Source organism: Ceratosolen solmsi, unplaced genomic scaffold (genome assembly GCF_000503995.2).
Source record: "Ceratosolen solmsi marchali unplaced genomic scaffold, CerSol_1.0 scaffold11, whole genome shotgun sequence".
NCBI lineage: Eukaryota > Metazoa > Arthropoda > Insecta > Hymenoptera > Agaonidae > Ceratosolen > Ceratosolen solmsi.
Genome location: NW_011948416.1, coordinates 2,192,936 through 2,204,855, shown reverse-complemented (window position 1 = coordinate 2,204,855; position 11,920 = coordinate 2,192,936). Strand labels below are relative to the sequence as shown.

Genomic DNA, 11,920 nt, shown 5'->3' with positions numbered 1-11,920 from the left:
CTCTCCTCGATACATTCCATTACATAAAATTTTTAATCGTACATATATATTTATGGTTAATAATAGAATTTTCATTAATATTATGGTACCGTTTTTTGTATAACGAGTACCTTAAAATTTTTCATAAGCAGATTTTAATTAGTTATTCGTATAATAAGTACTAATTTTACATATTAATCATTATTATTTCAGATACTATTTTAGAAAATGATACCTTATACCAGAGAAATAATGAAAGAATTATACATATTCATTAATTACATTTGAATTAAAATGTTATCATTATAAATTATATTCGTTTTAGACAGAATAAATAAATCATTCAAATGGTAAAGTACAAGTTATGTTTTGTTGCATTTACAAAGTTTTTGTAAATTTGCATTTGCAATACACTATCACAGAGTATCGAATGATAATAAAAAAGTTTATAAAAATTTAGCTCATATCAAAATGAATTCCCGCATTATGACTTTTGATAATTTTTAATGGTCAAACTTTCTAATGAATACTCATAATATAATTGATTCTTGATTAATTAAAAACTTCTTTGTAAGATAATGAGTCATTTATGGCCGTATAATGTACTCGCCAAAATAATTTAATTAATTTCATTATCAACATTGTTAGAACGTATTTCTTTTAAAATGGCGTTATTTCACATAATTTTGTAGTTCTTAGTCGTGTATCAAGAGATGTGTCAAAACTTTTGTAATAAATTAAGATTCGGTTAAAGAGCGAAGAAGAAAGTTTAAAGCAAAAAATTCGTATAGAGCACGAGGGACTATTCTTGAGAAAAATATATATTTCCACGGGGACACCCAATTCTCATATCGTCCGTCCGTCAGGGTTCGTCGTTCCTTTCTTTCGTCACGAGAGCCATTGTCCTTCCGGATTAGCTCCTCTATCTTGCAGGACCATCATCTTTCCTCTTGCGCCGGCGAAGAAAGCGCAAATGCTAGTGTGAGAAGGGCGGGGAGAGCGAGGTAAAGGATTCACGTCAGTCACATTCGTGAGTCGGACGATGCATTATCCTTGTGAATGCTGGAATCGTTATACTACGTCGTGGAAGGAATTGGGGGAGGGGTATTGCTGTTCGTGCTTCTTGCGTTTATCCAACTGGTCAAGATCGATGGCATTTTCTCTTTCTAGGTTTTTGTTTGAACTTTTTTTTACTCTGAATCACGATTGTACATCGAGAATATCGAAAGGTTAGTGATGTTCTGAAATTTATGAAATATTTATCTTACATGTATATCTTGTATATCTATGCAAGATTTGTCATAAGTAATAGAAGTTTTGTTTTTATTTAATTATAAATAAATTTTAATCGATAGAAAATTTTACAATCTTTCTCATAACAATAGATAAAATAGGTAAATATTTAAAATATGATCTCAATTTCATGAATCTTTAAATACAAACTGACCTAATAAGTAAAAATAAAGTAAAATTAAATATAATATTAAACGATCTTCATTTACAAATAAAAATTTCCATTTCGCTATAAGTGCCTAATATATACGCACAATCAAGTCATTGATTAATTGTCAGCTGGTGTGAATAATTTTTTTATACAAGATAAAAATTGTTAACGATAGGATTATTAATTTTCAAAATACTATTTGAAATATCATTTTTAAGCAACATTAATAATGAAATAGCAAAATAATATACAAATAATATTTGGTCTTAATTTTTTTGTTAACAAAAGTTATTGACAGATTGAAGAATTTAATCATATATAAATCATTTAAACACTGAAAATAATCTAAAGTTAGTAGTAATTACTTGATGTTTGTATATAAGAAAATGATTGAAATATAAAAATTGTGTATATTGTCAAATTTGTTGTTAAAACACGATTGTATTGCAGCTGTTTCATTCTATGGAAAACCTTGTCCGTAAATTCACCAAGCATCAAGAAAAATCGAGACAAGTAATCGTCTCTGTTCTTTGCACAAAATGGTAGCTAATGGTATAGAAACGGTACATAGTTGATTAAACTGCGCTCACCATTTGTCATAACTGCGGAATAGAAAGGAAATTGAGAAAAGAGCGCAATAAATAAGAGCGCGAGAAACGAAACCAAGCTCCGGAGGATAAAAAGACGGTCATTGACAAGGACTCGATTTAGGACCGCGAAGAACACTTGACATGGAACAGACAAGTCGAAAGTGCGAAAATGTAACCTGAAGCCATTAGTTTCCTTTTCCAACTCCATAGTTTATGTCTATCGCTACGTACTCACTTCTCTTTTGTTCTTATTTGAAATAAATGTGATCTTACAGCTCAAAGTAAAGCGTGAATTTATCTCTTGATCCTCATTTATGATTGTCATATTTCGATATCATGGAATAACACGAGTAAGCATTTAAAACTCTTTTAGAAAAATTCAGATAAATAATCATCTGTAAAAGAGTAACTTTTTACGAAGAATATAATATATTTAGTGCTTCGTGTCTTTAAACTCTAGCTACGGTGAAATATATTTTCAGCCATCATAATAAAGAAATAAATAGTCAACGTATTATAATTATAATTAGCGGAGTAATTAGTTGTAAATTTAAATAATATTTTGTCACGACTTTATTATTTAATTTTATTATTTAAATATATGCTCGAATGGAGCTATTAATGTTATTTTGTTCATTTTTACTTCATTTTTTCGTATTTTTAATTATGAGAATTTAAGTATTTTGAATTTATAAAAAAATTGTAAATTACGAACATAATAATTTAATAATCAATAAACGCGTATATTTTTATATCTGGTCATTAAACAATTTTACTTTTACAACGATTTTATATTTGCAATATTTATATTTAAAAATTTGATTATAAATAATAGACAATAAGAAATTTAGCTTCCGTTATTATTTGTTAAAGAAACTTTAAAGCGATAAAAATTACCATTCAATTATTAATATTTGTTCTGTAAATTAGTCATTTAATTATTTGCCCACAGCTATATATTTTAATTTACAAATTTATTTCATTATTCTTTTGAACCTAATAATATAGTCGAATGTTTAAGATCGTTTCATTAAAAATCTATTGCTAGTATTATTAATTTATTAAATTTGACAATAATATTATGATAAATATTAAATCCGTATTTTTATACGTAATTTATGAAAAAATATAATTCAAATGACCAACTTCAGGTAAAATAAAATAAAAGCCATATTAGTTATAGGTGTATCTAACTTCATTCGATAATCAAATAACCAATTAAATAAGTCTAATTTAGACTCTGTTAAATTAATTATGTTTACTGAATCTTAGTCTTTTTAATTTGAGAAAAAATTAAAATAAAATTAAAATAATGTTACATAAATGGTCGAGAAAAAAAGTATAATTTGAGACAATTTGTACATTATTGGTAAATGTATTTTTAGAATGAAGATATAAGATCTAGTAAGGATGGCACATAATGGCAAATCAGATTGTCCACCTGTCGATCCTCGGCCACCTTACGACGAGGTCAATCATCAAGTAGGTTCGATTAATCTGTCGATTAAGGTTCCTAAAAATGTTGGTCGATTAATAAATGTGGATGCTCCCAATGCCAAAGGTATATGAATTATATAATAAGAGTACTGTATAATAAAGATAAAGTCAACTTGATGAGTTTGTTTTTGTTTATATTTTTTATCAATTTATACGTTGAAATGATTTCATTTTTAAAAATTAAAATAATTTTCGATACCAAAACTTACTTACATTACTTCTTGTATAAGATTTATAATTTTTTATAAATTAACTATTCTTACAGTCGAGCTATGTATATCTTCATATATATAACTAATATTATGCTCATAAGAAATATTAATTTCATTATAATTGTATTGCTTATCTACTTTATCATGTTTTATACTAATTTAAATATAATTGCAGAATTTGACAAAACTTTTTCAATTATGATTATTAGTAATAAAATATACACGTATTTTTTTTTTTTTTACTTTCACTTATTTATATATAATTTTATATATAATTTTTATATAAACTTATATATAATTTTATTTTCATTATATTACATTATACATTACATTATATATCTTATTTTACGTACAATTGCGCGTATGTATGAGCAAAAGGCAAGTGTAAATATGTGTACAATATGCAAGCACGCATACACGCAACAGTGATTATTCGCAAAATGAATGTTCGTGCGAAAATAATTAATTGTTAATAATATAAAATAGTGATATTTCTGTTTTTCATATTATTCACGAATAAATGAAAATAATTTTGGTTTAACAAGTGATTTTTTTAACTATATTATAAAATAATTGTTAAAAAATATTAATTTTTTTTATACTTTGATAAATAATGCAGAGATATAGACATTTAAATAAATTTAATTGAAAATTATATTTAATAAATTGTTTATATTATCTAAAAGATTATTTACCCTGATAGAAGCTTCTATGATAATTGAAATAAATGAAAAAGTTGCCTTTTGCTTTATATCTTTTGCAACTTGCATATATAATTAGAAACTTTGCAAGATAAAGTTAATACGAGTTTATTGATTCAAGAAGCTTATTATATTTTTCAATTTAATGTACAATTAATTCATAGATTTTGTATTGAGACGTCAGTAGATCACAATTTATTTTTTGAAATTAGTTATGAAAAATTATATCATTCATTTTAAAAATTAATCGAGAAATTCACTTATTTGAGACTTTGTATTAGAAATAAATTAGGGTATAGTAATCGCTAATCGTCCCATCGCTTATTATTTAGTTATCAAATAAACGTAAAATTTTCTAAAAATGAAAAACCCAGACTGAGCTTATTGCTTGACAATTATTGACTTCGTTTAATGTTCGTAAATAAGTCTAAATGACTTTTTGTAAAATTCCAATTTAGATACAAAGCAATAAAAAGCAACGATTGTTTATTAAAAAGTTCACGAGGTCGGAGGCCTAAGCGAAGTGACTTAAGCTTCGTATAAGAATCTAAGGAAGCTAAAGCTGCTTGCTGTTCGCCCTGTTCGACAAATGCGTTTATGCGCTTCCATTAACCAACAGATGACACTGCATGCGCCAAGGTGAACGTGATCCAGAATAAAATGCCGCCGGCAAAAAGCCCGGAACAGGAGATACTTTTGCTGCACGCTACCCGTTATATTATGAACGTCGAGGAAATGCAGAACACCTTAGAGCTTGAATTGAAGATGCCGCGGAATTATGAGCCGTACCCAGAGCCGCCGCCGTTTAAAATCCTCTTTCAGGATAATGAAAATGAGAAGGAGGATAGTGTGAAGGACGAGCCCGAAGAGAGCCCGAAGAATCAGAACGATAGTGAATTTAAATCCAAATCTAACTGTTGTGCGAACAAAAAGAATAAATAAATCATTGGCCAGCGACATTCTTTTAATTTAGAGAAATCTTTTTTTGAAATAGAAATTTTATATTTCCTACATTGTCGACAAAATTCAATTATAAATTATTATATCATAAAAAAAATGTTTGAATATATCAATTAAACGTACTTATATTTCCATTTAATGAAATATCTAATGTTTGTATTGAAATTACTTGGAGTAATCTGTGGTTATTATAACTCATTTAATGCTTTAGTATTTCTAGAAACTTTTTTGATTTGTTACTGCAGAATTTTTAATAATTAACGTGTTTGAGCAGCACGAATTTTCTTGCACGCAAGAAAGAAAAAATTGGATAAAATGGAAGAGGTAAGATAGGAATTCGTTATCATATTCCATATTTCAAGAATACAGGTCGAACATTATGAATACATTTGATTAAGTTGATGGATCAATCGAAATTTTTGGATCAACTTTAACAAAAATTTTCAAGATCTCGATTGTGCAAAGAAGAAATAAAATTAATTTTTTTTTTTTTTTTTTGTTCTTCCAGTGCCGTTCTTTATGTTCGATCTTATTGAGATTTCATATTTATCGTTATGTTTTGATGTTTACCTTTAATTTATTAATATGAATTCTTCTAGATTTAACTTGGTTTATAAACCTAATTCAGCACTATCGGATTAATTAATTTTTTAATATACAAGTACTAAGTGTAATCATTTTGGAATATTTATGATTATTAATCCTACTAATTTATAGAATAATTATTCGTAATTCGTGAATTATCGATTTTCTCTACTGGCTCATTTCAGATTAGCTACAAATTTAATATAAATATAAATATAACTGAAAAAATAATAATCATTTTTAAATTAATAACAATAAATTTATTTATCATATATTTCATCATTATTGAAATTCAATATCATAACTTTCTAATTCATCGGTCGCGAAAGTCTTTAATATATCTACAGTTTTTTTTTTTTTTTTTTTTTTTTTTTTTTTTTTTTTGATTCTAACATACCGTCTACTTTTACGAGATAGAGCAATTTTCATAGAATCTAATATTCGGAAATATAACCATTAAAGACTTTTGCGATCCCTGAATACGAATTTAACCTCATATTTTAAAAATTTTAAATTTAAAGTGCTAGTGGTCTCGAAGATCCAAAAAGGTACACTGTCTATTTTGAATTTTTATGAACATATCATTAAGCATTCGGCATTTTAATTTTCGGATGTTCAATTTTTCTTTACACTTTATCTCTTAATAATAAAAATTGAGTGTTTATTTTTAAAAACTATTTTAATTTAAATTTAATTTTGAATTTAATCTCTTGTTTATTTTATTTTCCTGAAACATTTTCTAAAACATTAAATATGTTATTAAATATGCGATTATTGTAATTTTTTTACTTACCTAATTTTTTCTCTAATTTTTAACCATGAAATAAAATTGTTGTTACAATAATGTAATACTGTTGTTTGAACTTAAATTTCCTTTAATTTTTGACACACCTGTACACTGTATTGAATTCATTAATAAATATTGATAAAATTAATCATTATAAAATATCTAATTTATTAAATAGCACATTAAGAAACAATGAACTGTAGCATATTAATATACTTAATAATTTTTTCTTTTAAATCTGTTTATTATAAAAAGATTAAATTTGAAATGATCTATTCATCATTCATTTTTAATAAATCTTAACAATTATTCCTTTACTTTTTTTAAATATGTAGCGTATATGCGTGTATTACTGTATGTATATCCATACGAATTTCAATTAAAATAATATTTGTTTGATTATTTATAAGAAAATGTATATTCTAAAATTGTATTCCATAATTAACAGAATACGCATAATAAATATGGAATAAACATGGAAAGTATAGTAATTTAATATATAAATTTAATAAATAAATTTTGCCTGTTTTGAAAACTATATAATTAGTCTTATATTTTTCATCTTTATTGTAGTTTCATCATTTTCATTTTGATAAAACATCAATGTATTTTAAATAAAAAAATAACCATTTGATATTTTACGTATTTAAGTAAATAATTCATAAATAATGATGTAATGAGTTTTTATTTAAGTAGATATTTATACTATTATGTGAAGAATATGAAAAAAAAAAAAAAAAAAAAAAAGCAATGATATATCAGTATTATATAAATAAGCTTTCTTAATTATATTTTCTTATTTCTCGTAATTAATTTAATTTTCAAAAAATTTATTGGAAAGAAAATTTATTATTTAATATTTATCCGATTCCTTGTGGAAATATTTAAATACTAACTGTGATTTAAATGTACGTGTCACTGATGTCACTGAATATAGATCAGCATAAATTAATTGTTTGAAGAATGCGTATTTAAATCATCGTCGCTGATGAAACTGTTATATGGAAATACAAGAGATAATGTAGCTCATGGTATATAGTAATTTAATTTAATAGTAATTAACATAAATTAAGCGCTAAATATATAAGGATCATATATATTTTTATTCTTAAATTTATATTTATAAAAATCTAATTTATTTAATGAAAATCGATATGAAATCTTATATATCGCTCAATATTAAATATTACATTTATGTTATCTAAATTCATTACTATAATTTTATTTTTTCTAATTTTACCTTATCTATTCCATTAATAAATATATTAATGAATAGTAATATTTCGTGAACTATGTCACAAATTTACTATGTGGAAGCTATTGACGTGGAGAAAATTTTATTGAAATAAATTCATTAATAATGCATATTCCATACACCCATATGCATCAACAATATTTGAAGATCTTATATTATTGTAAATAGTATTGTATAAAATTAAGAAAAGTTAAATGACACAATCAATTATCAAAAAATATTTATTCCATTATTAAAATTAATATTAAAAAATGAAAAATGATACAACCTTAAAATAGAAGTACGTTAAGACAGATAGATTGAGAGAAAGAGATAGATTATGAAAGAGTGAGAGAGAGAGAGAGAGAGAGAGAGAGAGAGGGAGAGATTGTGAGTGAAAGAGAGTGAAAGGGAGATTTAGATAGTGAGAGGGAGGAATATATCGGAGAGTCATAATGTACGCATTGACTGTAAACTTGGCAATAGTTCAAGTTCTTGCGAGTATCGAGTGATTTACGATTTTGACCAAAATAAAGTGTTTGAGGTAATAAAGGTTGGAGCTTCAGAATCCTGTCGACAGAGTGAACCTTGAAAACTTGTATTGGAAGAAGTTTGCAAGGTAAACTATAGCCGATATATCGTTACGACTCTTGTAATCCTTAAATATTTTAATCTCATAATGTTAGGCTATAATCAAGGGTGATTTTATATACTTATTTTACATACTTGGATATGTGGAGAGATTTTACATTAAATTATAGCGATTTTACATACTCAGTTAATTAGAAAGCTTTACAAATAATAGAAATAGGGTCATTTAATTGATGATATTTGCTTTGTTTTATTTTTTGAATTATAATGAATTTGTATAGGAGCTTTTCTATTTATTGATGATCGCATCAACTGTTTTGGATCATTATTTTGTTATATGAAATATATCATTTCGCGAATGATCATATGTATGTTAGAAATAGTAATTATTTTATTTTTCACGTTGATCTTAAAATTTTTAAAACTATATTGTTTATGATCTTAGTTACTGAAAGTTTTCTTCTTAACTGAAAATTTTTTAATACCTAATTAAAATTATTTTTAAAACTTATAAAGCAATCTAGAAAAATTTTTGTTTTGAATTGTTTTATTATATTTTGGAAATGTTTTCAGCTTAAAGATGTTTATAGCAGTTATGAATAATATATGTCATATATGGATTTAACTATTCCTACGAAATCGACGCAATATATGTAAATATCTAAGAAGATATAATGCGCTTACGTTGATAAAAAACATTTATATATATATATATATATATATATATATATATATAATGACAATAATAATAACAATAAAAAAGACACCAACAATAATTGTAGCGGTAGTAGTGGTAGTGGAAAAAAAATGTGTTTCATGAATGATTTATAAATTGTAAAAGTAAGGGAAAAAAATCATTGTCAAAGAGTATACAACGTTAATTGCAATTCGTCATACAAGGGATGTAACACGTAATCTACAAGGTTTGCCGAGCGACAAAGGCGTGAGTGCCGATGTATCATAACGGCGAGAGATGGTATACGAAAATGGAGGGTGGAAAAGGATAAGGTAGTCGCTTTGCGGTGGCTGCTGCTAGATTGAAGGGTCAAAGTGATAAAGCGTCTCATTTGTCTCTGGGAAAGAGAAGTTCGCGAAGCTCCAAGTGCTTTCACCCTCTCCAATGTACCAATGTAAGAATGGAGCGGAACTGCTGTGAGAGATATGGAAGATTGTCAGATCAAGAGAAAGTCAGGAAAAGCATGTAAGAATGGGAAAATATTAGTTGGAGGAGGGAATGGATCGAGACTTGTAATAATTAATTTTTTCAGCTATCGAAAATACATGGTAAACGAAACAGCATAAATAATTTATTTTCGTTTCAATGAATGAACATTTCACGAAAACATTATTATTATATCATTTATTCCAAATTTTAGGAGTATAGATAAAATATGAAATAAATTGCAGTTTTTTATATGAAGTATTATATTACAATGTGATATTGTAATTGGATAATTATTTATTTTATGTACATTTTTAAACTGCAATAAAAGGTTATATTGCATAATAACAGATTATTCAATAAATAAAATAATTTTCCAAATAATATCATAATCTATTTATATAATGTATATAAACAAATTTTCAAAAATTATAAATTATATGATCAGGTATGTATAAAATCATATACGTATATATTAAAAGATTGGATTTTTATTTCATACATATTTTTGCCTGTTTTTAAAAACATTTTTAGAAAGATTAATATAAAAAAATTGCTCATTGAGGGCTCAATGTTTACTAGTGTATTTTTCTAAAACTTTTAAGAATTTTTTCATCAATGTTTTAATATATATTAAAATTATACATTAAAGCTATAAAATAAGCTGTGTTCTGATATTTATGTAATAATTATACTATAAGCTTATGGTTGCTTTATATGAGTATTATTTTTATATACGTAATAATATAATTCAAATACATATATATATATATATATATATATATATATATATATATATATATATAATATTATTCAAAATTTCAGTATTACAGGTGAATTATAAAAGAAATTATTGTTTTTTAAAAAAAGTTGTAAAATAAGTATTTAACTAAAACTTAAATACTAAAATAATTTGTTATTTACTCAAATATTTTTCTGAAGATCCGACGGGCTACAAGAAATTCAGGAAAAACAATTGTCTCTGTCCTTCGCCAAAATAATGGCCAGTGGCATCGAAGTCATAGACGATTAAATTGTGTTTCCCCTTTGTCATTACTACGGAATAAAAAAAATAAAAATTAAGAAAAAACGCAACTGATTACTGCTTCATTTGTTTTCTGATTCCCATATATATATATATTTGAAATAATTTGATATTATTTATTAAGTTGGTAAACATTCAAAATTCCGTTTGAAACATCAATAAAGATAAATAAAAATATACAATAATACTTATACATACTCACACGAATGTATCATATAAATTTTACGAATAGAAAAGTTTTTTATGTTTTTTATGTATATATCGTTTATTCGTATTACTTGTTTGTACAATTTATATAATTTATATAATGTGTATAATTCATGAGTATCGTTTATTTGTAAATAATTAAATAGTATCGTGAAAATTATAAAAGTAACAAATATGATATTATAATTGAAAGTACCTAATCTTACACTGTTGTTAGATAAATTGAAATTGTAATAATTAGTAAATTTATGCAAGTGCTAAATTATTCGTCGTTTAAATTTGATTAAATTATGTATTAATTATATCTAATATCTATCTGTTGACGTTTTTAACTAAAATATGAAACTGTAAAACTTTGTGCTTTTTACGTACTTGTCTGTAATTAAAAGTAAGTTAATTTTCAATATATTTTATAAAATACTATTGAGTTTTGTTTGAGCTATTTTAATATGTAAGTATAACCTTAATACTTATTGAATAAAACATACTATTACTAGTCTATTTATTTTTAATCTATTATAAACAGTAATAATCTATAAAATATTAAATACTCAAAGTAGAGAATATTTGAATTGTACATATAAATTTAAGATGATTTTTAATTTTTACGCCAGAAATTAAATAGACAGTTTGAAACGCTAAGCCCATAAGATTACGTATATTTGCATTCGAAATATAAAATTATCAAATAAATTTTAAATTGTTCATAAAAGGTTTTTTCCGCTGCAAAGTGATTTTATAAGATCGTTTGAATTATGGAAATAAATTAAATGCACATGTTTTAGTATTCCTCATGTTTCACGTTTTTATGATGTAACATTAAAATGAAATGTATAGACATAGTAAATGCATAGACATAGGTACTATACTTATATACTCGACTAAGCTTTAATCCATTTGTATGTCGAATTCAATTTAATTTAATC

General features: G+C 24.9%; 1 protein-coding gene across 1 annotated transcript; it reads left to right on the top strand.

The window, feature by feature from the left end:
• The first annotated feature begins 3,347 nt into the window (after positions 1–3,347).
• On the top strand, positions 3,348–5,365 carry LOC105359446 (uncharacterized). The gene is made up of 2 exons (XM_011496058.1): positions 3,348–3,574; positions 5,043–5,365. Exons 1-2 carry the CDS (start codon positions 3,424–3,426, stop codon positions 5,363–5,365), a joined length of 474 nt encoding a protein of 157 aa, XP_011494360.1. The 5' UTR covers positions 3,348–3,423.
• The last annotated feature ends 6,555 nt before the right edge of the window (positions 5,366–11,920 follow it).

Bases quoted from the DNA above. Each gene is read 5' to 3' on its own strand.
- LOC105359446 (XM_011496058.1), top strand. From the start codon at position 3,424: ATGGCACATAATGGCAAATCAGATTGTCCACCTGTCGATCCTCGGCCA. The intron at 3,575-5,042 runs GTATATGAATTA...ATTAACCAACAG, and splicing joins GGATGCTCCCAATGCCAAAG to ATGACACTGCATGCGCCAAG.